This window comes from Prionailurus viverrinus, chromosome D1 (assembly GCF_022837055.1).
Source record: "Prionailurus viverrinus isolate Anna chromosome D1, UM_Priviv_1.0, whole genome shotgun sequence".
Classification (NCBI taxonomy): Eukaryota; Metazoa; Chordata; class Mammalia; order Carnivora; family Felidae; genus Prionailurus; species Prionailurus viverrinus.
The window spans coordinates 58,155,401-58,182,820 of NC_062570.1; the positions used below are offsets into that span (position 1 = coordinate 58,155,401).

The window sequence follows — 27,420 nt, forward strand, 5'->3', positions numbered from 1 at the left end:
AGGCCAACAAGGACAAAAACATAGGAAGAAAGGGCGAAGCCAAGGGTGAACAAGAGTCCTACTCCCCAAACGTTATATTTGTCCCAGCCACAGGACACAATTACTGGTTTTTTGCGTGTCTGTCACCCCAACAGGACTGCCAGCCGACTGAAGGGGACCCAGGTTCAGCTCATCTAAGTTACTTTCTCATCGCCAGGTTGGGCGCACAGCAGGCCCGGGCCCTGTTCCGCCTTCTCACTCGAGGGGCGCCGGCCCGCGCACCCAGGTGTATATGGGCGCGGGAGCGTCACGCTAGGTGCCTCCGTCCCGCCCAGATCGGAAGTCCCCTGGATCCCCTGGGCAAGGCCAGAGTGCCGCGGGCGTACGCCGGAAGCCCAGCGGCGCCTCGCGGCTGTTGGCCGTTAGCCGCCACCTGCCGCTCCACCTCGGATTGGCTCCTTCCTCCGGCAACGCGGCGGCTTTAACCAATCTCCAGCGGCCGCGAGGCCCCGCCCCGCGGAGGACTCAGGAGGCTGGAGTTCTGTTTGCGGAGTGAGGGGTTGCAGAGCCGGTGAAGGGGGGAGTACGCTTTCATCCGAGTTTCTGGAGCGTATTAGAAAGAGCCCTAGCGGGATACAGGGGGAGCAGAGGCGTGTGTGACCCTGGGCTGCTTCTGCTTCTTTCCGGGCGTCCGCCTTGCCATTCTCACCAAGAGGTTGGCGGCACGGGGATGTGTGAGCAGACGCGATGGACGCGGGGATCCGCCCGCACGGAAATGGGAGTGGAGGAAGGCGCGCACAGAACTTTTCGCTGGACAGCCCTTGCCGAAAGGCGGTAACTAGAGGCCCCGCCTCGCAGGCCCCGCCCAGCCCCGCAGGCCCCGCCCCCGAGACCTAAAGCGCGGCAGCCTCCAGCTACCCCATTGTAAACTCGCCGGACACGTTTTCGGTTTGAGTACTGTCCGTGCTCTCTCCACGCGCCCTCCGCCTGCCGACAGACAACAGAGTTGCCAGCACGCTCTTGTTCTCCCTTCGGCCGGGTGAGCCCGGGCCCCGCCCGCCCTAGCCTTGAGCCAGCTAAACCTGCGGCACTCCCGCCACCCCGGCAGCGAGGACCCGCGCCCTTCCTTCTAATTTCTCTCTTCTTCTCCCAGCCTATCTTGAATTTTTCTTCTCTGTCCTCTTTTTCCTTTTCTTTCACTCTTTTTCTCTCCCTTTTTGTTTACCTCTCACCTTCAATTGGTTCAATAATTTAAGCCTCCACCCTTCTACTCTCTCCCCTCGCCCAGGATGCCCAGCCCTGCTTTTGGGTGGGGGCCTTCGGCGCGACTGCGACGACCAGAATGACTTTCCATCCCCCAGGCTGAGACGGAGTTTTGAGCAGGGCCCGTTCCCAGCCCCTCTAACCTCCTCACAGCTCGCGGCTGGGTGCTAGTCGATTCTCGGCGAGTCTCTGACCTATCATGACCGCCTAACAACACTCCCACTCACCAGAATCTGCTGACTGCGTTGGGAGGCTGCTTCTTCAGAGTATAGGGTGCCTCTAAAGCAGAAATCTGGAAGAGAGTCAATGTGTCTACTAAGAGAGCAGACAGGGGAGAGGGGATTCCTGGGTTCATTCCCCCCTCCATTGTGTGTACTTAATTAGTCCCCAGCTACCCTGGGTGAAATAGACCCTATTCCTTACTCCTCCCCACCTCCACCCTGAAGGACTGGGCTTGTGTGCCTTGGGCAGGTGGCCCCTTTCTAGCTGGAGTGTGATTCTTAAAGGCATATTTCCTTTCTAAACTCCTCTTTCCCCTCATCCACAGGACACATAGTATGACTATTAGGTGTTTCGTCTCCCAGCCATTTTCTATGGAAAACCAAGGGGATCGGGCCATGATAGCCACTGGCAGCTTTGAAGAATGGGATGCCTTTAGAGAAGCTTGATCTTGGAGGCCTCAGTGTGAGACCTTACAAAGCCGGGTAAGAATCCACTCTAAGGGAAGGGTCTTCTGTTGCCTACTAGTGCTTTGGCCTGGGGGTGGGGGTCAGTGGGACATTATCAAAAATAACTACCACCACCCCAGTGAAGTTGCTCTTCAGAATTCACAAAACACTTTCCTTTATCCCTAGTCTCATTCTATCCTTTAAGCTGATCTTGACTAGGCAGGGATGGTGGTCCCCATATTTACAAAGGAAGAAATTGAAGCCTAGATGGGACAGTGATTAGTCCTTGGTCATCCTGGGGGTCAGCAGCAGAGCTAGGACAAATTCCTGAGGCCTGAGTTTTATTTTCTCTTCTTAGTAGGGTCTTTAGCACAAGTGGCCATAGCCCCCATACTCAACCTCTAAAAGACCTGACAAACCCAAAGCAACATTCAAAATGGCAACTGAGCCTCTGTGCATTTGTCTTTGAGATGGACAGAGGCTGGGCCTTATTCTCTGGCCTTCACAATACTGTGACCCAGCTCAAGGTCAGGACACGATAGACTCACTTTTCAGGTCTCTGATGCCCAGAGAAGGGACATTCTTTGCCTGAACCTTCTCAGAACTGTCAAATTGGCATGAGAGTGGGGCGCCTGGGTGGCTCAGTCATTTAAGCGTCTGACTTCGGCTCAGGTCTTGACCTCATGGTTTTGTGGGCTTGAGCTGTGCTGACAGCTCAGAGCCTGGAGCCTGCTTCGGATTCTGTGTTTCCCTCTCACTGTCCCTCCCCCACTCATGCTCTGTCTCTCAAAAATAAATAATTTTTAAAAAAGCTAAAAATTTAAGTTTTTTTTTTTTTAAATTGGCATGAGAGAACTTGGGTGTTTTCTTGTTAAAAGCCCTGCCTGTGCCGGGGGCTGAGAAAACAGCAGGAGAGAAATGTTCTGGACACCAGTGCAGAGCAAATCTAATAAGCTTTGGAGGCTGTAGCTGTGGCTCTTACCAAGTTCCCTCATCTGTAACATGGAAATAAGGCAGCCACCTCACAGGGCAGCTCTGAAGAGTAAATGAGCTAATAGAGTGCCCTGGGCGGTGGGATGGGGAATGTATCCAACAAGTTCTGGGGGATAGATAGATATGTCATCAATAAGGCCAGGACCTGGCCTATAGTAGATCAGGATGCAACTGAGTGGTGAGTAGCCTCTGGATTTCCCTGTTGGCCCCAGACGCCTGGAGTAGAGAAGCTCAGGAGGAAGAAGCTGTGAGCTGTTTGTTTCCATGGGTCTTTGTGTTCACAACTGACTCCAACCACATCCTCCCTCTGCTGGCCAGCATTTTCCTTATGGCCCCAGCGACATGGGCGACCAATGAGGCTAGGCTCAGAGCAGCTGCTCCTGGTGAAGTGAAGTGAGAGAAGTGAGCTCAGGGGAGAGAGAAGCAAGTCACCTCCCCCACTGGGGTGCTGGGCTCACTTCCTCCCCGGGGAAGGGCAGCAGAGGCCGCAGAGAAGGGTGGTGTTCAACTCTGAGAACAAAATGGAGCTTTTGGTTTCCTGTGTCTTTGTAGCTCTGATCTGCACCTCCCTGTCCCTGCCCCTCCTGTGGTGAAGATGTGGATCCCCTTTGTTGAAGGAGAGGAAACTGGCTAGAGAGGGAGACTGTTTTTCCTGGGTCACACAATAGGCCAGCGGGGGGGAGAGTCCAGTGTCTGTGTACCTACTTTCAGCCCTGAGAGTTGTCCAGGATCCCTCAAGGCCCAGCTAAATATTACCTCTCTCCTGATGGAGTTAGTTGTTCCCTCTGCATTTTGAGAGTATGTCCTGCAAGCCCCAAATGTAGCTTGAATCACCTGCCCATCCCCTGTGTCAGACAGTAAGCCCCATCTAGGGTTGATATTGTCTCCTGCATCTCAGTGAGCCAGTGCCCAGCAAAGCAGTCTTGTTGAAAGAATGACTCTAGAGAGCCCAAGTTGTGTGGGGCTGGGGAGGAGAATTAGACTGGGCTGAGAAGGGACTGAACTGGTCTTCTCCATTCCTTTTCTTCTAGACTTAGATAATTTGAGACCCATAGGAACCTCTCCTACTTAAGAAATCCAGGGCATAAGCCTATGAGCCTGTGCCTTTCAGATCTTGGTCTGACTGAAACCTTTTCCCTACTTCTGCCTGTCCTTCAGACAGATCTGCAGAAGTAGGCATGCCGGTATCATCAGTGAAATCTCTGCACCCAGCAGACAAAAGGATGAGTCAGTGCCAGTTTGTCAGCACTAAGATAGCCCTGATCCAGACTCTTCCTATAGTAAAAGGGAGGGGGCTCTTCACAAAATGTGTTCTCCTCAGGCAGGAATTGCTTCTCTAGCCCCTACTTGAGTACCTCCAGAGCTCACTCCTGTTTTCCTTCATGAGGTTGCTCTGGTTCTTGCTTAGGGAAGTGGTGCTGTCAGGGAAGGTGGGGGTGAGGTGGTAAGCAGGGAGGGACTGTGCATGCTGCTGCTAATGGGGCTTGTCTCTCCTTGGCTTAGATTCCGGCAGAGTTCCTCTATCTCGTCTTGTTGCTGACCGAAGGTGCCCCCTTCTCCATCTTTCTCCATCTCCTGGGAGAGAGGAGGAAATCAGCATTATGGTTGGGTTCAAGGCTACAGATGTACCCCCTACTGCCACTGTGAAGTTCCTGGGGGCTGGCACAGCTGCCTGCATTGCAGATCTCATCACCTTTCCTCTGGACACCGCTAAAGTCCGGCTGCAGGTGAGGGCAGAAAGCCTGCGGTTCCCAATGTTGTCTAGTCTACTCTGCCCCAAGATATAGACTCCTTAAGGGCCAGTGGGGTGTTTGGGACTGTGTAAACTTTGGAGCATAGGGATGGCAGGAGATGGGGAGGGCAACCTGCCAACCCCTATAACCACCCATCTTGGCCTTGCAGATCCAAGGAGAAAGGCAGGGACCAGCGCGGGCCGTAGCCAGCACCCAGTACCGTGGTGTGCTGGGCACCATCCTGACCATGGTGCGCACCGAGGGCCCCCGCAGCCTCTACAATGGGCTGGTCGCTGGCCTGCAGCGCCAGATGAGCTTTGCTTCTGTCCGCATCGGCCTCTACGACTCTGTCAAGCAGTTCTACACCAAGGGTTCTGAGCGTGAGTGTGGAGCTGGGCCATGGGCTGCTTGACCTTTTCTCCTTGGTGATGACCAATCCAATCAAATCATCCTTGATTGATGATTTGCTACATAGCTTCTTTAGGCTCTAAGATCCCTAAGAGGATCAGAGGAACTGAGAACTGGAAGGCACCTTGATTCTCCTAATGATTCTTGAGCACCTGGGCTGTGCCAGGTTCTGTGCAGGGCATCATCCCATGACAGTCCCCACCACTACTCTGAGAGTAGGTGGTATCATCCCCATGTTAGAGATGAAGAGACTGAGCCTTGCTGGGTGGAAAGTACTTGGCCAAGAGCACACGATGAGGAGCCAGAAAACACACCCAGGACTTTCGCTTCCAAAGCTAGCACTCTTCCATTTTACCTCCTCGCATGCTATGCCCACCTCCTTTTTACATAGTGAAAACTGAGAACCCAGATCAAAAGGTTAACTTTTCCTGAGATAACGTGGCAAGGAGAAATAGATCTGGCATGCGAACCCAAGTCTTATGAATCTAAGGCCTTGGAAGGCTACTTCTCTCTGAGCCTTGGGTTTTCACTTGTCAGGTGGAAATGATTGTGACTTACCCTGTTGAGCTAGGTCTCATTTTGTCCCACTCCTTGCTATGTCCCATTGCGTAGCAAGTAGTAGACATTCAAGGTGTTATTTTCTTTGATGCAAGGAGTTTTTAGAGCAAGAGCTTGTCTGAATCCTATTCCCAGAAGGCAAGAGATTACAGTGATGAGGTGATTTTTAGTGAAGAGAGGTGGAAAATTAGTACAATCCCAACTGGGCGCTGACCCCCCATGTTTCTTCCACAGATGCCGGCATCGGGAGCCGTCTCCTGGCAGGCAGCACCACAGGGGCCTTGGCTGTGGCTGTGGCCCAGCCCACAGATGTAGTAAAGGTCCGATTTCAAGCTCAGGCCCGGGCTGGAAGTGGCCGGAGATACCAAAGCACTGTCGATGCCTACAAGACCATTGCCCGAGAGGAAGGGTTCCGGGGACTCTGGAAAGGTGTGTACCAGGTGTTTCTTCTTCCCTATCTTCCTCCTCCTCTAGTCTCTGGTCTCACATCAGTATTTTTTCCTCCTGTAGGGACCTCTCCCAATGTTGCTCGTAATGCTATTGTCAATTGTGCTGAGCTGGTGACCTACGATCTCATCAAGGACGCCCTCCTGAAAGCCAACCTCATGACAGGTGAGTTAGTATAAATGGTTCTGGGTCTTGCCCTTCCCCCAACCTAGGATCAGATGTGAGGGTCTGGTTCCCTGAGTCGCACATCTTTTCATCCTCCTTCCCCTATGCTTGTGGAGTGAGTTTAGATTTACCATAGTGAAGCCAGCTGGGATGAAACTCCCACTGCACACTGAGGTACTGAGGCTAGACTCTAGGCTAAATGACTTTTAGGTCATCAGGACAGATCCCCGCTGGCATCTCTTTCTCTAAAACCAGAAAACCCCTAAGTTAGTTTGATAATCTCTTCCCTTCTGGAATGATGAGGTAAGGAGTCCTGACTGCCTCTCCTGCTCCTCCTTGGCAGATGACCTCCCTTGCCACTTCACTTCCGCCTTTGGGGCAGGCTTCTGCACCACTGTCATCGCCTCCCCTGTCGATGTGGTCAAGACGAGATACATGAACTCTGCCCCGGGCCAGTACAGCAGCGCTGGCCACTGTGCCCTTACCATGCTCCACAAAGAGGGTCCCCGAGCCTTCTACAAAGGGTGAGCCTCTGATCCACCCCACCCAATCCCGAGCCTCCTAGCTATCCATACCTACACACAGGTGGGAGAGAACCACCTGGAATTGACTAGCAACCAGGTGTCAAACTATTCTGATCCTGGTGTTAGTATTTCACTGGCATTCCCTCATGCTCTTAACTAGTTCCTCCCAGAGTTGTCATTCCTACCTTATGGGTATTAAAATGGAGACTCACAGAAAATTCTTGCTCAGAGCCGCATGGCTGTGGGGCTCTGTTCACCCTGGGCCCTCACAACCTCCTTTGGGACAGAGCAACTAGGTTGGATTGGATACCATGGCCCACTGGGGTGAGTGGGAGGTGAAGTGCCCTCAGGAGTCACCAAGGTGCCCCCTGTGACCTGTGTTTTCTGCCTTCTAGGTTCATGCCCTCCTTTCTCCGTTTGGGTTCCTGGAACGTGGTGATGTTTGTCACGTATGAGCAGCTCAAACGGGCTCTCATGGCAGCCTGCACTTCCCGGGAGGCTCCCTTTTGAGTGTCTCCTGCTGCTGACCCAACCACCTTCGGCTTTGGCTCTGGCTCTGGCTCTGGCTCTGGCTCCGGCTCCGGCTCCAGCTCCAGCCAAGCCCTGCTTCCCTTCCCTCTCTCCTCACCCCTTCCTTCCACTCCCTTTCCCACCACCTCCCTCTCCTGTCCCCACATTCTTACCCCTTCTCCCCTACCCCATCTCCCCGTTGCCTCCCAGTCCTAGTAGAGTTGACCCCAGTTGACACTGTGGGAGGCCTGGAACTAGCCAGGATCCCAAGCCTTCAATCCCTTGAAAAGCTAAGCCCAACTCTTTGTTCTGCCCCTAGTCCCAGCCAGCATGTCCCCCATAAAACAGGTTCAACCTTGTGTCTCCTCCTTCTCTCATAGCTGTTACCAGAGGTCTTGGTTCAGTGGGCCCTTCTGGCACCTGGTAGACAGCGGAGCAGCCACCTGACTTAGAAAGGGAGGTCTGCCCCACCTTCTGCTTCCAGCATCCATTCTGGGGCCCGTGGAGGTCATCTAGTTCATTTGTCTTTCCAGACCAGGCCTGGGGCTTAGGTGGTAAGTGAGGGAGCAGCTGGGAGTCACAGCTTCGCTCTCACTAGGACACTTGAGCTTCCACTCACCCAGTGCCTGGTGCTCCAGCTGGCCCCAGGCCTACTGATCTGCAAAATTAGTGTACTACTGTCTGCCCGACATCTCCTTGTTCAGTGGAAGATTTAGAGGAACTTGGGAATCTTAGATGCTGTGAACTTCTTTTATTCCATTCTACAAATGGGAAACTTCCTCTCCAAAGTCCCAGACCTCATGAGGACAAGTCTGGCTGCTTCTCATCCTCCACAGTCACACCCTTAGGTGGCATTCTTACTGCACTGGGTGGGACAGGGTGCAAGGAAAATATGAGGCCTCAGTCTGAGGATACTTTCATTTGGAGACTCACCCTCTCCCTAGGCTGGAGATCCCAAGGAGGCAGTGCCAAACCAGGGCTTAGGCTGCACAGGGTGTCAGCCTCCCTGTCCCTGTTCCTACCAGCTGTCCACAGAGGCAGGAAAGCAGATTCTACATCTGTTTCAAGGGGTAGGGGACTCTGAAGTCCCAGAATCCTGAGGCATCTCATGCAGAAGCAGGCCCTTAGAATTAAGCCACCCAGGCTCATTTTATAGCTATTGGAAGAAACTGAAGTCTGGGACTAGGACTCAGACTCCTTTCTCCCCCACTGTGCCTCTTCACCAGGGACCAGAGCTGGAGTCCTTCGGAATGCTCGTTAGACAGTTGTAGAGCCAGGCTCAGAGAATGTGGTCTCCCTCTTCCCATAGCCTCAAGCAGCTGATGCTACTGCTCCTCCCCATTGGTCAGAGCTGGAGGCTCAGCCCTTCAGAGCTTTGGCAAGGGGCCCAGGAAATGAGAGTCCTGGAGAAGGAAAGAGGGCCCAGGATTCCTCACCGTACTTTGTAACATCTGACAAATTGAGCTGGGGTCTCATAGTCCCCAAGAGGAACGGGGTTGGGTACCACAAGGTGAGCCAAGGCGAAGGTGGTAGGCAGCCCAGTGGGCCTGCTCTCCTGGGCTGCAGGGAGTCAACATAAATGGAGGACCGACCTGGTCAATGCACTTCATGCACCTTAATTCTCACACTAGTCCTATAAAGCAGGCTACTGTTTTATACCAGAGGAAACCGGGCCAATTTGTTGCCTTAGGCATGTCAGTCATCTGATTCGTTTATCAGTCTTGTGTCCCAGACACTTGGACACAAGGCCACCAGACTCCATCATGGTTCTGGGCATGATCCTGGGACAGTGAGGAGCTGGGGCAGGTGGCAGGAACCATGGAACAACATTACCAGTAGCCTCACTAATAACTGGTCCTCACAGCTTATAAAATGGACATATGACAGGCCCTGCCTTGCCTGCCAGATGAGGTAGCACTGAAGAATCCCACTTGCACCCACTTGCTCTCAGCACAGGGCAGCTACCACCACTCTTCCACCTAGGCCGTGCCTCAGGGCAGAGTCGGCTTCACTCCTCATCTGGTTTCCTGAAGGCCTACAAGATCAGGCTTGCAATCTTTGCTATAAGAAACAGGTTCAGAAAGGCAAAGTGATTTGCCGAAGAGCATACACCTGAGGTGTATCTGACTCCAAGGCCTACATGTCTTACGGGCTGCACAGGTGCTTCCTAGAACCCTGGTCCAGACTCCATGTCTCAAAGTTGGCTCCTGCCACATTTTCCCTGATGATTTCAAAATGGCTGACAGGTGCTACCCAGTCCCCATTTAAGAAAAAACGTTAAGGGGTGCCTGGGTGGCTCAGTTGGTGAAGTGTATGACTCTCAATCTCCACTTAGGTCTTGATCTCAGGGTTGTGAATTCAAGCCCCATGTTCAAGAAAGAAAGAAAGAAAAAACCTTGAGCAAAGAATGTTTTGAACGGGGGAATCCAATATGGACAATATGGGGGCCTTTTCTATTACCTCTGAAGTCATTCCACAAAAGTGGCCACGTACTCATAAGATTAGATCTATCCTAGCCCAAACCCAGACTTGAAAGAGAGGAGTCTTTGCCCTGGCACAGGAGAGGTGCATGCCACACCGTTGTTGCCTGATGGAATGCAGGTCAGGAAAGCAAGTGTGGTCTGCATAGGCCCAGCTGGGTCTGGAGGCCACATCAGCAACAATCCTGGAACCCTGAGATCTAAGCAGTGAATTCACCAAGCATGTTCACCACAATGACTCAATCCTCATAAGCAGCCTGCAGGAGGCTTATAAGCAGTAACATCCAGGGGGGTCAGTGGCAGGGCCAGGAGCAGAACCCAGTTCTGCCTCCCATACCACCCCACCTAGAGTCAGTCCAGGACCCACTGCATAGATGAGAAGTGAGGCTGTGAGATAGAAACCAAAACCATTTCCAGCACTGTGTCCTTTGTGCTACCTCTAAGCAGGGTGAATCTGGGAAGTGGCCTTCAAGGTTCTGATGACATCTTTGCCCTGTGTGGCCTTGACAAGTGTTTTCTTCTCTGTGCTTCCTATCTACACTATGACCATATCACATTCTAGAGACTGCCCCTGCTAAAGACTTTGTGTCATGAGAAATCAGAGCAGGGTGGGGACCCACAGAGGTCACTCAGGTCTGCCCCACTCTATCAAGGGGAGCACACAGGCTCTGAACCTTCAGGGACCTGGCCACACTTACAAAATCTGGACAGCAACCCAGGTTCTAGGCTTTCTGGGCCATGCCCCTCCCCGTTTTCCACAAGAAGCAATATATGAGGCTCCTCTCCCTCCAACACAGTCTCCTGGGTACAGTTGGAAGATAGGAAATCTTTATTGTGTCAGTTTAAAAACCCCAGGCTGTCCCATCCTCATGTCACATCTGTGCAGTGGGCTGGCTCACCTGCACATCCTGGGACAGGAATGGGATAAGGCCCAGCTGGCCTTCTCCTCCCCTCCTCTGCTCCAGCCCTCAGCTCACCAGAGTTATGTCAGCAATGCCTGGCGCAGCATCTGCTTCTTTTGGGGTGTGAGGCGGGTGGGGAACTGGATGTCGAAGAAGATGAAGAGATCCCCTTTCTTAGTGGGGTCCTCAGGCAGTGGCATCCCCTCACCTGGCACCTTCTTGAAGTACTTGGGACTGAGACAGGGGAGGACGAAAGAAGGGAAATGAGAGGGCCCCCCAACACTGCTCTCTGACAGATCCCATGCTGCCCATGCTCACACAACCTCAGGCTTGAGGCAGTCAGTCCAGCTTCCACCAGGTGGCTCTTCTCGGCCAGAATCATGTGGCAGGAGAGAGAAGACCAGCTTATTCAGACAGCCTGCCCCCTGATAACCATTTACACTGGGGGTTCCAGGAATAGAGGTTCCAGCCTAGGTTGGGGTCGGTGGGGGGGGGGGGGGGGTGCTGGGCTGCTGAGTAAAGCTTCCCATACAGAGGCCCTTTCCTGTAAACGACTTGAGGGATACAACTCAGAACACTAATGAGACGTTTGGGAGGAGGAAGGCAACAAAGGTCGCCTCTGCAATCTTTGGGCTCTGTAGCGGCCTCGTGCAAGTTAGAAAAAGGCACTCCATTTACCAGGTGAATGCAGCTTGGCCAGAGTTAGGGCTGGATTTCAGTCCTTGCTGGTGAGGACTGAACTACCCCAGGCTGACCTGTCTGGCACTACCCTCTAAGGCCCAGGTCAGCCCTTCTGCCTACTGGGACCCACGCAGATGCACTCACTGGATAATGTCATTGATGGGGATGTTGAGCAGACGATCATCCAAGGTCTTCACCTCCACGGTGCAGCAGGTCAGAGCCTAGGGACATTAGGGCCACAGGTGGGAGTAGGAGAGATAACCATGGCCATTCTGTTTAGAAGGCATTTTATGAGCTTATTCGGTGCCAGGCCCTGGGCCTGGCCTCACGCAGACAAAAGGATGTTCAGGGACTAACAGGGGAGCGAGCCAGGCATCTGCCTGCCCTTAGGAGTTCACGGTCTGGTAGGAAAGACTGATGATGATAGAGGGAAGTAAAGGGGTCTGCGGGAGCCAAGGAGAGGCCCCCAAACCACTGTGGAGTGGGACAGGAGGACTACACAGTGGTAGTAGCAGTTGATGAGGGTGAAGAGGATCCTGCCAGTCAGACAAGGTGGATATACAGCATTCCACACAGACGGCCCAGCACAAACAAGAGAATGGAGGTGGGAAAATGCTCCCAATGGACAGGGGCACAGTGGTTGGAGTGCAGGGGATGAGATCAGCAGAGGCAGAATGTGGAGGGCCTTAAACACCTTGTGAAGATGCTCCGACAGGCGTGTGTGGCACAGTCAGATGAGCGTGGGGAAGAGCCTAGAGGAGATGGGAAAGGAGGCAGGAAGGCCACCAAAGGGGCTGCTGTGCAGACCCAGGTGCTCAGACTCTGACTCTGGGAATGAACGGAAGGGGACTAGGTGGTAGAATTGACGGAGTAACTGCCCACAGGTAGGGTGGGGGAGGGGAGGCAAAGTCTAGGCTGGTGCTGTTCCTTGTTTGGATTGTGAGGACATGGAGGGGCCCTGAAGACAGCCACAAAGATTCTATGTGCACTCCTCCCGTTCTGAAGGCCTGCGCCATAGGCACTGGGGGGAGTGCAGAGTGAGGCCTGCTTGCTCACTCTCATCTGCCCACTTCTCCTCCTCCACTTTGCCCACTCACCTTGCCCAAGGGAATGGGATTCACAAAAAGGAGGTTGTCGTTCTCCCTGCGGAAGCGAGGGTGTAGCTTCTCCTTTACAATGAAGATGATGTCGGCTGGGATAATGTTGGGGCCCTGGGCAGAGGAGGCAAGGGGTGACAAGGACTAATCGGCTGTGTGATATTGGCTAAGTTCCTGACTCTACTGGTCTCCATGTCTTCTTCTGAACAATGAAGAGATTGAACTAGGTTTTCTGGAAGGACCTTTTCAGTTTGGTTTCATAGCCCCTCCTCTGAGAAGCCTACTCCAATGAATCCAGCACCACCACCCCCCCCCCCCATTACTTCTCCTCTATGGAGCATGCCCAACAGGATTCACTCAGATGGAGAGGGACAGAAGCTTCCTCAGGGGGTGGGTAAAATGCTGAGCTGCAAGTTTTGAAAACAACTTCTTACACACCTCTGTCCTGACAAGCTTCTGCTAAGGTCTCTTAAGGGGGCAGAGGAGCCTAACTGGTCCCTACAAGCAAGAAGCTCCCAGTCTAGTGGGGGGAACAGACACACCGTCCTCAGCAAGCTCAGGACTGTGGTAAAAGGAACCCAGAGGCAGGAGATTAGAGAGGCCCTGAGCCAGGTGGAGAGGTCAGGGGAGGCTGCCCAGAGCCCAGAGCATTAGAGCTGGGTCCTGAAGGGGTGTTTTGGAAGTAGATGTTTCACAGGTGAGAAAGGGAGCAAGAAGTATGGGCAGAGGAATTAATCTCTCTTGGCTCTGAAAATGCCATCACTCTGCCTCTTCTCAGACCTAAGGATACAGCATGCCTTGAACAATAATTTTATATTTTTATTTAAATAAGTAATTATCATGAAGATATTAAGCAGTATTAAAATTATTATTAATAAGTGGTTTCTGAATACCTCCTATAGTTGGGCTGTATTCAAGAAGCACTGAAGAATATCAGGAAGAGCTCTTGTGCTCTTGCCCTGGCCAAATCCCTTCCCTTTCTGGGCCTCAGTTTCCTACTCTGCAAAATGGGGGAAAGCCCTGGGCTATCCACTCACAGAGGTGTTGTGAGGCTCTGTCCCTGGTAAGGGACTTTGGGGATCATTTCACCGACTCTGCAGACTGGTCTCCCTACTAGACTGGGGTCACGGGGCAGAGGAAAGCATTGCCTCCTTCCCCCTCAGTCTTTCCACCACATGAGCAAGCCTGGGTGACTGACACTAGGACTGACCCTAGTCAGTTCCCTCCTTCTCACCTGGTCCCCTTCCTTCTCAAAGGTGATCCGTGTGCCCTGCCTCCAACCAGGTTTCACATCAATTGTGAGAATCTTGTCCTTGATGGTAGAGGAGTACCCATCCTCGTTCAGCACCTGCAGCCAGATGGAAGAAGGGAGGTTTGCTCCAGATTTCCCAACTGGCCTTTTAACACGAGAAAGATGCCAAGGGGGTTTTGTGCTCAGATGCAATCTTCTAGCAACAGGGAGAAGCTGTCCTGAGCCATCCCCATTCTCACCCCATTTACTGGAACCAAGAACTTACGATTCTAGGATGATGTCATTGGGCTAGGGCCTGAGATGCCAAGCAGTCACCATTAGTTGACCAAGCCCCCAACTCCAGGCCTAGATCACGTAGCCCTGGCCACTAACAGATGCATGGTGAACACATACTCAGTTCCTCTCTCCCAACCCAGTGGCTCTGGCCCTGAGGGGCTGGCAGGTTTCTTAATCATGAAGGGAGAAAGACCACAGAGGTCAACATATCTGAGCATTCCCTATTATGTCATCCAACCATTCCCCAATCACATGCCCAGATGAGTGCCATCTGTGCCACAGCTGGCATCTCTTCTGCTGGGCAAAGGTGTGAGGAGGCTTTGCTCATGTGTCTAGCATAGGGCTGAGCCATAGGATAGGGTCAACCCAAGGACTAGACTCTGGGCCACTAAAAGTCTTCAATCAAACCCCTCGGGGACCGTCCCCCAGTGCACCCTCCATGCCCACACTGTTTCTTCTTACTCCTGAGGCATACACACTGATGAAGCCCTGGGGGTATGGTCTGGTAATACCCAGAGGGCAGAATTCACAAGGGACTCCTCCCATTCGGAATCCGGCTTCCCACAGGGATGGGGCTGATATGAGAAGGGAAAGACCCTTCTGCAGAGGGGATTCCTGCACTGGGAAAGAATCAGGCTAATACCCTCAATTGTCCCTTCCAAATTTCAGATTCTAGAATTCTATGATCCTAGGTCTTCAATTCTGAGATTTCATGATTCTATCAGAGGCCATACCTGAGGTCTCCAGTGAGGGCATGGAGGAGGTGACTCAGAGGATTGGAGGGCATAGGTAGTGGCCCCCAGTAGGAGCAAGCCAAGTACTCACCCTTCGGGAGATCTTAATTTTCTTGGTGCAGCCAAAGAATAAGTCCTCCAGAGATAGGTAGAGGTCTCGTTCGATTGGGGGGTCCTGTTTCTTGACCCCTCGGCCTCGGAGACCCCCAAAGTTCAAATCTGCCTCACTTCCTTCTACATCAAAAAACTCTGCAGGAGAAGAGGAGAAGAGAGGAGAGGAGAGGAGAGGAGAGGAGAGGAGAGGAGAGGAGAGGGGAGGGGAGGGGAGGGGAGGAGTAAGAGAGATTGTGTCAGGGACTTGGAAACACAGACACCCCTCCACACATACCTCTTCAGTCCCCAAGTGTAATACTCAGCATCCCATTCCTACCTTGCAAACTCAGACTGTTAGGCCAGGCCAAAGAGTTGTCCTAAAGTGCAGATCCAATGGTTATCATTGCTTGCCACTTCCCACTGCTTCATCATCCCGTTTATATTCCCCCACTTTCCTGACTCCCTTCCCCCTCAATTTGGAGAAACACTCCTCGAGGCTGGCTGCCTCAGGATGGAGAGGAGTGCCCTCTGGTGGCAGCTCCTGGTATGCCAGAAATGACTCCCGCTGTTAGCTTGCTGGGGGGATGTCCTTCCTACCCTTCCCCGCACTCCACTCTCCCTCACTGTCCAGCCCAGCACAACACCTCTAAAGACCACATACTCAAGTTTCTGTGAAGTCAATAGCTGATACGGGAGTAGGGAAGGGGTGGTTCCTAATAAATTTGAGAGTTCATCAGCATACCCCCAAACTCTTTTTCCCTCAATTTCTTTTTTCCCTGCCCAGCTCTACACCCATAAGTGCTCTTGCTGCCCTGCCCTTCCATCCCAGTGCAAACAGCCTTTGTCTCTTGAAGTGCTATGGAGTCGTTTGGTTTCAGTTTTTCTGTCTGTGAGATGGGGTAATAATGCCCGATCTGCCTTTTTCCATTAGGATTAAATAACAAGACGATGAAGAAAAGTGGAAACTTGCTGAGAGCTTACCATGCGTCAGGTGCTGGTTTCAGTTCTTCACACTATTGTCTTATTGGACAGAGAGGCCAAAGAAAAGGCTCACAGTCCCGCAGCTCATCTGAACAGAGGACAATCTGACTATGAGAACCTCTGCCCTTAACCACTATGCTTATTGCTACGTGTGAAAACCTTTGAAAACTTTGTAGAGTCAGGGGTCGCTATCATAATTAAGATTTTTTTTTGTACTCTGCCTCTTATGGTTAGGGCCATGAATGAACTTCCCAGGCTAGAATGGTATAGTAACCTTAGGTGGGGGAGGGCAGGGCAGCATCACACTAAACCCCTCTATGAAATAGTAGCTAACCAAGAGGCCTGTAAGTGACCTGGTCCCCTCTCGTATCACTGAATTCATTTCTTCACCCAGCACCTGTGCTGTGTCAGGTTGTAGACACCCCAACAGCCAGGTCATAGGAAGGTCTAGTCCCTCGGTCCTGCAGGGAGACAGGACACAAGAATCCCCTGGGTGAAGTCCTGTAGCAGTATAGTTTTGGGCACTGCCTGAGGGTCCCCAAAGCCTGTAAGTGATGTCCCTAGAAGCTCTGGTTTGGCTCCTCTGAGCTGCTTCTTTTTCATGCACCTGTCCATCGTTATCGCATTTTTCAGTCTGCAAAGCCCATTTTCATAAACATTGTCTCATTTGCTAGTGACATGTGAGGAATGGACTATTACAGCCACTTAACAGTAAGGAAGTTGAGGTTTCAGAGCAGTGAAGAGATTTGCCCAGAATCACACAGCTCATAAGAGGCAGTGCATGGATTTGAAACAGGCCTGACTCTAAGTCCCTTGCTTTTTGCAGTCACACATGGAGTTTATCAACTCAGCTTCTTCTGGCAGGCAGGTGAAGGAAATGCACAGGGGAGAGGTCTCTGAGGGGGAGAGACAGTGGGCTGTGGCCCACTTCTTATTAACATGCAGAAAAAGGAAGAGAGAACTTTTGAAATGCAGAACGGCTATAGTACAGCCAGGGGAAGGGGCTGCAGGGGGTCAGGCAGTGAAAATCTAGACTCTCTGAGTTGCATAACAAGAGCCAGGAAGACAGGTCTGAAGGTTAATTGCCCTTGCAAGATGACTGTGAGCCTCAGGAATCAACTTTTGGTCAGTTTGTCTGGGACCTGGGATTATCCACCCATCCATCCATATACTTACCTAACACACACCTGTACAGTGAAACCTAATGCAGCTATTAAAATGAGTAAAGTAGATCTGTTATGTAATACAGTATATAATGAGATAATCTCCAAGGCATAGTGAGTGAAAGAAATCAGTGTGCACAATATGGTCCCATTCCCTTCATAAGATAAAAGGCTTAGGTGAAGATAAATATATGCGCATAAATGCATAGAAGTTTTCCAGAAGGATACATAAACGGTTAACAGTAAGTGGCTGCTTCTGGAGAAGGAATAAAGGCTGAAATGTATTCCTTTAATAATTTCTTTTTTACCATGCATTATATATATTTTTAAAGTAAACAAAACAAAAGGATTCAAAGAAAAGCATCTTTTACAGCTACATCCTTTCCCAATAAAGCAAGTGGGTAGGTGGGGCCTCTTACCACCAAAGGGGTTGTCTCCTCCGAAGAACTCATGGAAAACCTTATCAGGGTTGCCGTGGAAGACGTAACCAGTGGTCCATGGAGTCTGGGATCCAAACTCCAGAGGAATCCCGCCCTTTAGGCCCTCCTCTCCAAACTTGTCATAGATGCCTCTCTTCACAGCTGTGGACACGTGTCACCTTGATGAGGGGCTGGCGTTAGGGACTAAGATAGCTGCTGGGCTGGGAAGCAGGTGGATACAGCATAGAGAGGAAGGGGCAAACCCAACCTTATTTCTAAAGTCTGGCACTCTTTGGAGGGAGACCCTAAAAGTTAGGGGTTTAATTTCACCGTGGGTGGATCTAGGTGGGATCCCATAGTGGGGAGGAGAATGGGGAAAGGTGGAGACCTGCTGGGTGGCAGGGGGAAGAGGATTGAAGGAGAGATCTAGAGACTGAGGGTGAGGCTATCGCCCTAGAATTTGGCTAAACTCATCATCGTAGCTACTGTTTTATTTGGGGTAAATAGAATCGTAGCACCTTGAAATTCTACAATCTAAGAATTCTAGAGCTGCCAAGTTCTAGAGCTTTCAAAGCCTAGAGTCTAAGGACTGCAAAGTCTTGAAAACTCGGGACTGGAGAAACCTTAGTGATCTGGCTATTCTTCTGCACAGCATCTGTGATTATAGTCTCCAGAACAAGCCCTCGGGGATGCACGCATGCACGTGGTGCCCCGGGGCAGAGGTGTGGTGGGGGGGGGCGGGGGGGGGGGAGGGATCACTTTCTACACTCTTTTGGTTTCAGGAGATTCTTGAATTACCAGCCTCTCTCTGACCCTTGATAGACATGCCTTCCGTGGAAAGGTGGCACTGGAGCTACTTGGTAATCTGGGAAGAGTAACTGGGGATGCCTGCCTCAGCCTCTTTCTTCCCTTGGCAGCAAGCATCTCACTGTGTGCACCCCTGCAGGGGACAGGTGGGGTGTGGAGCGTGGGAGACCTGCCCAGGTCCTGCTCTACTGACACTGGCTGAGCAGATCATCTTAATCCAGGGGCTCTCCACGCTGCATCAACCTTAGTTTGTGACTATGGAGAGAGGCAGTTCATGCTGTTTTCTTTCTAAGTTTGCTCAGGCTCTAGGCAGGGAAGAGGAATGCTTTACTACCCAGAGGCTTAAGGAATGGTCTCGAAATAGAGGTGGGGCAGAGGAGATGGGTGGAATCACTCACGGTCGCTTAGCACATCATAGGCCTCTGCTATTTGCCTGAATGTCTCTGCTGAGGATGGCTCACTGGACTTCAGCGGGTGGTTCTTAAGGGCCAGTTTCCGGTACCTAGAGGAGGGAGGATTCATACAAGTCATAGCATTTGACATGGGCCTGAGGCACAGACCATGGTCCAGAGCTGGCTCTGCTGTTCACTGCTTTGATGTTGCCAGCTATAAAATCAGGGCTGTGGTGGCCAGGGTGGTGCATTGCACAGATGCCCTTGAACAGAACCCAGTGGGTAGAAAGTGTAGCTGCCCGCCCTGGGTGTCTGTGCTGAGGCTACATTTCCCCAAGCTGCCCCAACCAGTGCCTAAGCGTGGTAGGGATATTGGTGCTGGCGCGTCCCCCTAGGACACAGGACCCCTCCAACGCACAACCTCTGCTTCAGGACGCCCATCTATCAGCCCAGCTACTTTTTTCCAGACCACTCTGCAGCTCTCTCCATCCAGCCATTTCTTCCTGCTCCCCTCTCACAGGTATCAGGCCTGCACTGGGGTTTGAAGGTGCCGCCTGCATGCTCTTGCTCCCCCTTCACGTTTTCCCCAAAACATTTCTCGCACATCTAATCCTGTCGTGATATCTGAACTTACATCTGAGCTTCTTGGGAAGATCAGGTAAAATAAGGTGTCAAAGGGCCTGGTACAGAGAGGCACTGGCACACGTCAGGTCCCTTTACCATCTCTCACTTCTGTGCTCATTCGTTTCCCTGCTTCTGTAGTACCCAATCCCAGCACTCAGTGATGCGATGCCTATAGTGTCTGAGAATCTGTATCATCAGTGTTCTGAAAGGAAAGAGCTGGCATGAACTGGGTGATTTGTGCAGAGTTTAATAAGGGACCACTCACCAAAGTGTAGGAGGTAGGGGGGATAACCATGCTGGACAGTGCTGTAGCCCAAGGCCAGGAGCCCTGAGTCACCCTGGCTACCCCTGAGCCTATAGGAGTGGGAAGGGAGAAATCCCACAGGAGTGTGTGTGGACGGGGCCCTTGGCAGGAGCTGTCATCTTCAGCTAAGGGATACCCAACCTGAAGTGCTCTCAGAGGAAGGGAGCTGGGAATAAATACCCCAGCCCCACTCTCCTCTTTGCCAATCACCTGCTGTGGGCTCTCTTTGGCTTTCATTTAGGAAGTCTGAGGGCCAGGGCATCTATTGATGTGGTTCAGATGGGCCAGCTTCCAGCGCAGTAAGCAGGGTGCAGAAAGGCGGGGAGGGGGTCTGAAGGAGCCAAAGGAGGGGATCAGCACAGCCCCCTGAGTGGCTCAGTACAAATCGGACCCCACATACCCTCCACTGGGTCAGAGTGCACTTCCTCTGCCCTGCTCACACCCTGCATGCTGGTGACCCCTCCTGCTGTTTCTCTTCTCACTCCACACACTATCTGTGCACAAGCTCGTCTATCCCAAGGCTTTGAGCATCACTCACTCGCTGACCACTCCCAAATTTCTATCTGAAACCAGGCCACTAAGCTCCAGACCTTGGCATCCAGCTGCCATCTTGGTCTCTGCTCTCCAGTGTCCCACAGGCCCCACAAACTCAATGAACCCAGACAGAAACACATTTTCGTTCCTTAAGTTTTTGCCCATTTGCCCAGGCAATGAAGCCAAAACGCTGAGCATTATCAACTCCCAAGTTCTTCATCCCCTCCATTGCCAGCCCACCTGTCACCAGGGCATTTCAGTTTTTCTTTCTCCCCAGTGTTCTCTTCCTGCCCCCTCATCCCTAGGACTATTGCAGAACCACGGCTTCCTGTTTCAGTGTTCTCCTTCTCCAGGTCTTTCCATGTGCTGCCACCAGATTGATTTGTCTTTTTTAATCTGATGCTTCTAAAATGCTCCCTGGCCAAGTCACTCCACTGCCCAAGTCCCTCCACTGGTTTCCCTTTGCCTTCAGCATAAAATCTGTATCTCTAAGATTCAAGCCTCTGCTTCCTTCTCTGGCCTTCTCACTCACAGCTCTCCCTCCCCACTCCCATGGCCTCTCCTGCCCTTCTGGCCAGGCTCCAAACTCCCTACAATGCATTGCTCAGGTCTTTGACATTCTACTCCCATCCCTTGTAACACCCACCACTCTCCAGACCCTCCCATCTCCCCCTGGCACATTTTCATTCATCTTTCAACAATCAGCTCAGGGCTCAACTCCTCCAGGATGCCCTCCCTGACTGCAGTCTCCATTCTAGGTTAGACTCCCCTTCCCGAGTCCCCAGTGCCTTTGATCCCTAAACTTAGCACTTGGCACTCCAGTTGTTTGTTGACTGGTTTGTCTCTCCCACTAGCCTGGGTTCCTTGAGTTGCTGTGTCTACTTCTCTGTGTCCCTGGTGCCTAGCACTGAGCAGCAGTGAGGTAATGAATGACACGAACTAACTGTCCCACAAGGCAGCCCATCTCACCGTGGGACCCCTCTGACTTTTAAGCAACATCTCATCTTAGTGAGTGAGATCTGCTGTCCTATGACTCTGAAGGTTCTGATTCGGCCCCTGGAGGCCTTACAGAGATTATCTACATTGTCTACTTTCAGAAACTTAAAGACAATTGTCATCACTTCCCTGAGACAGTGAAACTAGCCCTCTCCATTACAAAGGTCAAAGTCAGGTATGGGGAGAATTCCAAGTAAGTTCTATCAATAAGGAAAAGTAAGTAGGTTTGAGAAGAGCCTTATTTTTCATATAAACTTGAGTGGTTTCTGTGGAGTGTTTTGTCTCATTTGTTTTAGTGAGAGAGAGAGAGAATGTGTGTGTGTGTGTGGGGGGCGTGCAGTGGCAGAGGGAGAGAATCTTAAGCAGGCTCCCCACCCAGTGCAGAGACCAACAGGGGGTTTGATCCCATGACCCTGAGATCATGACCAAGCTGAAATCAAGAGTTGGATGCTCAACCGAGCCAACCAGGCACCCCTAAACTTGAGTGGTTTTAAGATTTGCCCTGCAGTGCCCTCACTCTGTTTCCCTGAGTGGGCAAGATGGAGTGGAGTCACAGCTTGGATGCAGCAGGGCAGGCTTAATGAGAGCTACTGAGAAGGTTAATAGCTAGGCAATTAGGAATCATTGTGGTGCTTCTATTCATTATATACATTTAGCATTTAAAAAAAAATTTTTTATGTGAATTTATTTTTGAGAGAGAGTGTGACAGAGTGCAAGCAGGGGAGGAGCAGAGAGAGAGGGAGACACAGAATCTGAAGCAGGCTTCAGGCTCCAAGCTGTCAGCACAGAGCCCAATGTGGGGCTCCAACTCATGAACCGTGAGATAATGACTTGAGCTGAATGAAGTTGGATGCTTAACCAACTAAGCCACCCAGGTGCCCCAGCATTTTTGTTTTGTTTTGTTTTGTTTTGTTTTGTCAAAATCTAGTTACTCCCATATGGGAGACTGTGTTATACATGACTCATCTCTTAGAGTTGTTACAAGAGAGGAGGGTTAAGAACTATTGTTTGAAACAGGGGTGCCTGGGTGGCTCAGTTGCTTAAGCGTCTGACTTCTGCTCAGGTTATGATCTCATGGTTCGTGAGTCAAGCCCTGCAGATCAAGACCCTGAGGTCTTGATCTCAGTGTTGTGAGTTCAAACCCTATGTTGGGCTCTGAGCTGGGCGTGAAGGCTACTTAAGAAGAAACCTACTTTCGGGTGCCTGGGTGGCTCAGTTGGTTGAGTACCCGACTTTGGCTTAGATCATGATCTCACGGTTCATGAGTTGAAGCCCCACATGGGGCTTGCTGCTGTCAGCACTGAGCCTGCTTCTCAGGTCCTCTGTTCCCCTCTCCCCTGCTTCTCTCTTTCTCTCTCAAAAATAAACAAACATTTTTTAAAAAGCTTACTTTGGGGTGCCTGAGTGGCCCAGTAGGTTAAGTGTCCAACTCTTGGTTTCAACTCTTGCAGTGTTTCCAGTTTGAGCCCCACATTGGGCTCCGTGCTGACAGTGCAAAAGCATGTTTGGGATTCTCATCTCCCTGTGTCTCTGTCCACCCCCACCCCCCGCTCACACACCCCCTCCCCCCACTAATGCTGTTTCTGTCTTTCTCAAAATAAATAAACTTAAAAAAAAAAGCCTACTTGAAAAAAAAAAAACTCGTATGACAGCCAGAATAAAATTTGAAACACATCCATCTGGCCAGGTCACTCTCCTGTTCTTAATCCTTTGGTTCGCAAAGGAAAAAGTTCAAATGCCTTCCTTGTCCCCATTTTTATTGCTAAGAAAACCAGGGCACCCAGGAAGGGAAACAGGGCATAGGGGGTTAAGGATGATGGATTGGGAACTCTGACTCAGGCCAAACCCAGGTTGTAGGTATGTATGCAAGAAGTAACAGAAGAACAAGGTTTATCTTGCCTGCACTTGGCTGTGCAAGAAAGCTCAGTTTGGAAAAGATAAAGGTGGGGCCTTCCCAGCACACCCCTAAAGCCTCACTCCCGTCCCAACTTACGCCTTCTTGATCTGGGCATCCTCTGAATTGCGAGTGATCTGAAGCACAGAGTAATAATCCTGACCCATGGCTGGCTTGCAAGGCAGTCAGTCCTTGTTTAATCCTGACTCCAGCAGGGCTGTTAGTCTGCATTCTTTGGTTGCTCCTGACAACCGCACAGGGGCACTCTGGGAGTTGTATTCCTTCCTGCCCAAGCAGACATCACCTCTGCCTCACAGAACAGCCAATCGAAGAACTGGAAAAACGGTTGATCCTGTGACCCTGACAAAGGTCATTCAACTCAAAAACTCTCAACTCAAGAGTTTTCAAGAAAGTAGCAATTAGTTTTAATTAAAAGTTTTCAGAACAAATGCATTTGCTGATTTTTAAAAAATAAATTTTAAATTTTAGAATAGTTTTAGATTATCAAAAAAGTTGGGAAGACAGTATAGAATTCCCATATACCCATACCCAATTTCCTGTATTATTAATAGCTTACATGAGTATGGTATGTTTATCATAAATAAAAATACATCAGGGTTTGTTTTTTTTTTAATGCTCAATTTGGTGACATTTTATTTATCTATTATTAAATTTTTAATTACAGTATAGTTAACATACAATGTTATACTAGTTTCAGGTGTACAATACAGTGATTCACTGATTCCATACATCCCCCAGTGCTCATCACAAGTACACTACTTAATCCCCTTACCTATTTCACCCATCTACCTACCACCTCCTCTTGGATAACAATCAGTTTCTTCTCTATAGTTAAGAGTCTGTTATGGAGCCTGGGTGGCTCAGTTGGTTAAGTGTCTGACTTCGGCTCAGATCATGATCTCCTGGTTTGTGGGTTCAAGCACTGCATTGAGCTCTGTGCTGACATGACAACTTGGAGCCTGTTTTGGATTCTGTGATCTCTTCTGTCTCTGCCTCCTGCCGGCTCTATCTCAAAAATAAACATTAAAAAAATTTTTTTTAATAAAAAAATATTTTAAAAAAAGTCTGTTTCTTGGTTGGTCGCTCTTTTTCCTTTGTTCATTTGTTTCTTAAATTCCGCACGAGTGAAATCATACAGTATTTGTCTTTGACTTATTTTGCTTAGCATTATATGCTCTAGTTCCATCCATGTTGTTGCAAATGACAAGGTTTTGTTCTTTTTATGGCTGAATACTATTCCATTGTATATATATGCCACCTCTTCTTTATCCATTTATTTACAATGGGCACTTGGGCTGCTTCCATAATTTGCCTATTGTAAATGAAGTTGCTATAAACATAGGGGTGCATGTATACTTTTGAATTAGTGTTTTTGTATATTTTTGATAGATACCCAGTAGTGCAATTATTGGGATTGTAAGGGAGTTGTATTTTTAACTTTTTGAGCAACCTCTAAACTGTTTTCCACAGTGGCTGCACCAGTTTGCACTCCCACCACAGAGCAAAAGTGTTCCTTTTCCTCCACATCCTGGCCAATACTTATTTCTTGTGTTTTTTATTTTAGTTATTCTGACAGATATAAGGTGATATCTCATTGTAGTTTTGATTTGCATTTCCCTGATGATAAATGACACTGAACCATCTCTTCATGTGTCTGTTGGCCATCTGAATATCTTCTTTGGAGAAATGCCCATGTCTTCTGCCCAATTTTAATTGGATTATTGGGGGGGGGGTGTTGACTTGTATCATTCTTTATATATTTCAGATACTGTCCCTTTATCAAATACGTCATTTGAAAATATCTTCTCCTATTCAGTAGATTGCCTTTTAGTTTTGTTGTTTCTTTTGGTTACAATGTTTATAATGAAAGTCCATACTTGATTCACATTTCCTAGTTTTCAACCTTATGTCTTTTTTTCTGTTCCAGGATCCCACCCAGGATACCACGTTACATTTAGTTGTCATGTTTCTTTAGGCTCCTCCTGGCTAAAACTGTTTCTCAAACTTTTCTTGTATTTTGATGACTTTGATAGTTTAAGGAGTACTGCTCAGGTATTTTGTACAAAGTCTCTTAATGGGATTTGTTTGATGTTTTTCTTATTCTTTTTTTTCTTTTTTTAAGTTTATTTATTTTGAGAGAGAGGGAAAGAGAGAGACAGTGCAAGTGGGGGAGGGGCAGAGAGAAAGGGAGAGAGAGAGAATCCCAAGCAGGCTCCACACTGTCAGCGTGGAGCCCAATACAGGGCTCAAATCCACAAACCATTAGATCATGACCTGAGCTGAAACCAAGAGTTGGATGCTTAACTAAGCCACCCAGGCGCCCTAATTTGATATTTTTCTTATGATTAGACTGAGGCTGGGGGCTTCTGAAAGGAAGACCACAGAAGTGAAGTGCCATTCTCATCCCATCATATCAAAGGTACCTACTATCAACATGACATCACTGGTCATGCTGACCTTCATCTGCTAAGGTAGTATATATCAGGTTTCTCTCCACTGTAAAGTTACTTTTGTTTGCTCCTTTCTGGATTGTACTCCTTGGAAGGAAGTCATTTCACAGTCTGCCCTTAAAGATTGGGGAATTCTGCTCTAGAGGAGGAAAAAAGGAAGGGATATAGTGTGTCACTGGCCTAGGGAAAGACCACTGGAACAATTGTCCAGCTACAAACCCATGCATATATGAAAACTTTATACATAACACAGCAATCAATACAGATTGGTGCAGAAAACAAAAGGACTGTTAAATAAGTGGTTATGGGACAGTAGGATATCTAAAAGGAAAAAAAATGATACTACCTTATACCATATACCAAAAAAAAAAAAAAAAAGGTGGATTAAAGATTTAAGAGTGAAATAAACTCTTAGAAGAAAGTATAGGTGAAGATCTTTATGACCCGTACAGAGAATATTTTTTTTTAATTTTTTTTTTAATGTTTATTCATTTTTGAGACAGAGAGAGACAGAGCATGAATAGGGGAAGGTCAGAGAGAGAGGGAGACACAGAATCTGAAACAGGCTCCAGGCTCTGAGCTGTCAGCACAGAGCCCGACGCGGGGCTGGAACTCACGGACCGCAAGATCATGACCTGAGCCGAAGTCGGATGCCCAACCGACTGAGCCACCCAGGCGCCCCCAGAGAATATTTCTTAAACTAGACACAAAAAGCATAACCAAAAAGGAAAAGATTGCCAGGTTCTACCCCACTAAGAAAAATGGTAAAAAGACAAGCTCCAAAGTAAAAGGGATTTGTACTTTATATTTTCTTTTATTTTCAATTTTTAAAAAATGTTTATTTTTGAGAGAGGGGGGCAGAGGGGCAGGGGGAGAGGGAGACAGAGAATCTGAAGAGGGCTCTGTGCTGACAGCAGAGAGCTGGATGCAGGGCTAGAACTCATGAACTGTGAGATCACAACCTGAGCCAAAGTCAGAAGCTTAACCAACTAAGCAACCCAGATGCCCCTGTATTTTATATTTTAAACAAAGAAACATAAAAGAAAACCTGAAAAGTCACACACACAAAAAGCCCCAAAAGAAAAATGGGCAAAAGGCATAAATAGGCATTTTACAATGAAAAACAAATAGCCAGTAAATATAAAAAGATGGTCAAACAAAAAATGCAAATTAAAGTTCACAATGAGATGCTATTTCACATCTATACTGGCAAACATTTAAAAACTTGACCTCAGTGGTGCCTGGCTGGCTCAGTGGGTAGAGCATGTGACTCTTGATCTCAGGGTTGTGAGTTCAAGCCCCATGTTGGGCATAGAGATGAAATGAAATGAAATGAAATGAAATAAATGAAATGAAATGAAATGAAATGAAATGAAATGAAATGAAATGAAATGAAATGAAATGAAATGAAATGAAAGAAATGAAATGAAAATACACACACACACACACGTACCTTAAAAGAAAACTGAGGGGTGCCTGGGTGGCTCAGTTGGTTAAGTATCAGACTTTGGCTCAGGTCATGATCTCAAGGTTCACAGTTCACGAGTTTTAATGTTTAAATAAACATTTAAAAAATTAAAAAAAGAAGAAATTTAAAAGAAAATTGAAATAAAATAAAAACTTGACATCAAGAATTGGTGAGTACGTAAAACAAAAAGGAACTCTCAAACACTGCTATTTTGTCAGTGTAAATTAGAATAACCACATCAGAAAACTGTGACATTCCCTTGCAAAGTTGATGCGCATACCCAAATGTTCAGCATTAACAGTGAATACTATACAGCCTTTGTGCAAATAAGACACACACACAAATACATACCATTTGCATAAATGATGCCACTTATATAATGTTCAAAAACATGAAAAGATAAATATGTTGTTAGGAATACATGTAGTGATTGCTGTGCTGGAGCTGGTTGTAACAGCTTGGAACAAACTGGCAAATGCTATCAGGGCTATTTTTTTCCTTCTGGTGAGCTAGTTAAATATTAACAAGTACATGCATAGTAGTGACTAAGTAAAATAATAAATAAAAGCAAGAGAATACTAAACAGAGAGGGGCACACAGGGGC

General features: G+C 49.2%; 2 protein-coding genes and 1 non-coding gene across 3 annotated transcripts; 2 read left to right on the forward strand and 1 right to left on the reverse strand.

Moving 5' to 3' along the window:
- The first annotated feature begins 551 nt into the window (after window positions 1-551).
- On the forward strand, window positions 552-7,607 carry UCP2 (uncoupling protein 2). The gene is made up of 8 exons (XM_047879439.1): window positions 552-1,018; window positions 1,790-1,946; window positions 4,407-4,630; window positions 4,806-5,016; window positions 5,837-6,031; window positions 6,113-6,214; window positions 6,558-6,738; window positions 7,134-7,607. The coding sequence occupies exons 3-8, from the start codon at window positions 4,505-4,507 to the stop codon at window positions 7,246-7,248; spliced, it is 930 nt and encodes a 309-aa protein (XP_047735395.1). The 5' UTR covers window positions 552-1,018; window positions 1,790-1,946; window positions 4,407-4,504; the 3' UTR covers window positions 7,249-7,607.
- A 2,927-nt stretch (window positions 7,608-10,534) lies between these two features.
- Window positions 10,535-23,227, reverse strand: DNAJB13 (DnaJ heat shock protein family (Hsp40) member B13). Its single transcript, XM_047879438.1, has 8 exons — window positions 22,977-23,227; window positions 18,532-18,635; window positions 17,327-17,488; window positions 14,762-14,919; window positions 13,643-13,756; window positions 12,409-12,522; window positions 11,456-11,532; window positions 10,535-10,864 (listed from the first exon to the last, which is right to left on the reverse strand). The coding sequence occupies exons 1-8, from the start codon at window positions 23,042-23,044 to the stop codon at window positions 10,711-10,713; spliced, it is 951 nt and encodes a 316-aa protein (XP_047735394.1). The 5' UTR covers window positions 23,045-23,227; the 3' UTR covers window positions 10,535-10,710.
- Window positions 23,228-26,587: 3,360 nt separating this feature from the next.
- Window positions 26,588-26,660, forward strand: TRNAK-CUU (transfer RNA lysine (anticodon CUU)). The gene has a single exon. It is a non-coding gene; the product is annotated as a tRNA-Lys (tRNA).
- Window positions 26,661-27,420: the final 760 nt, after the last annotated feature.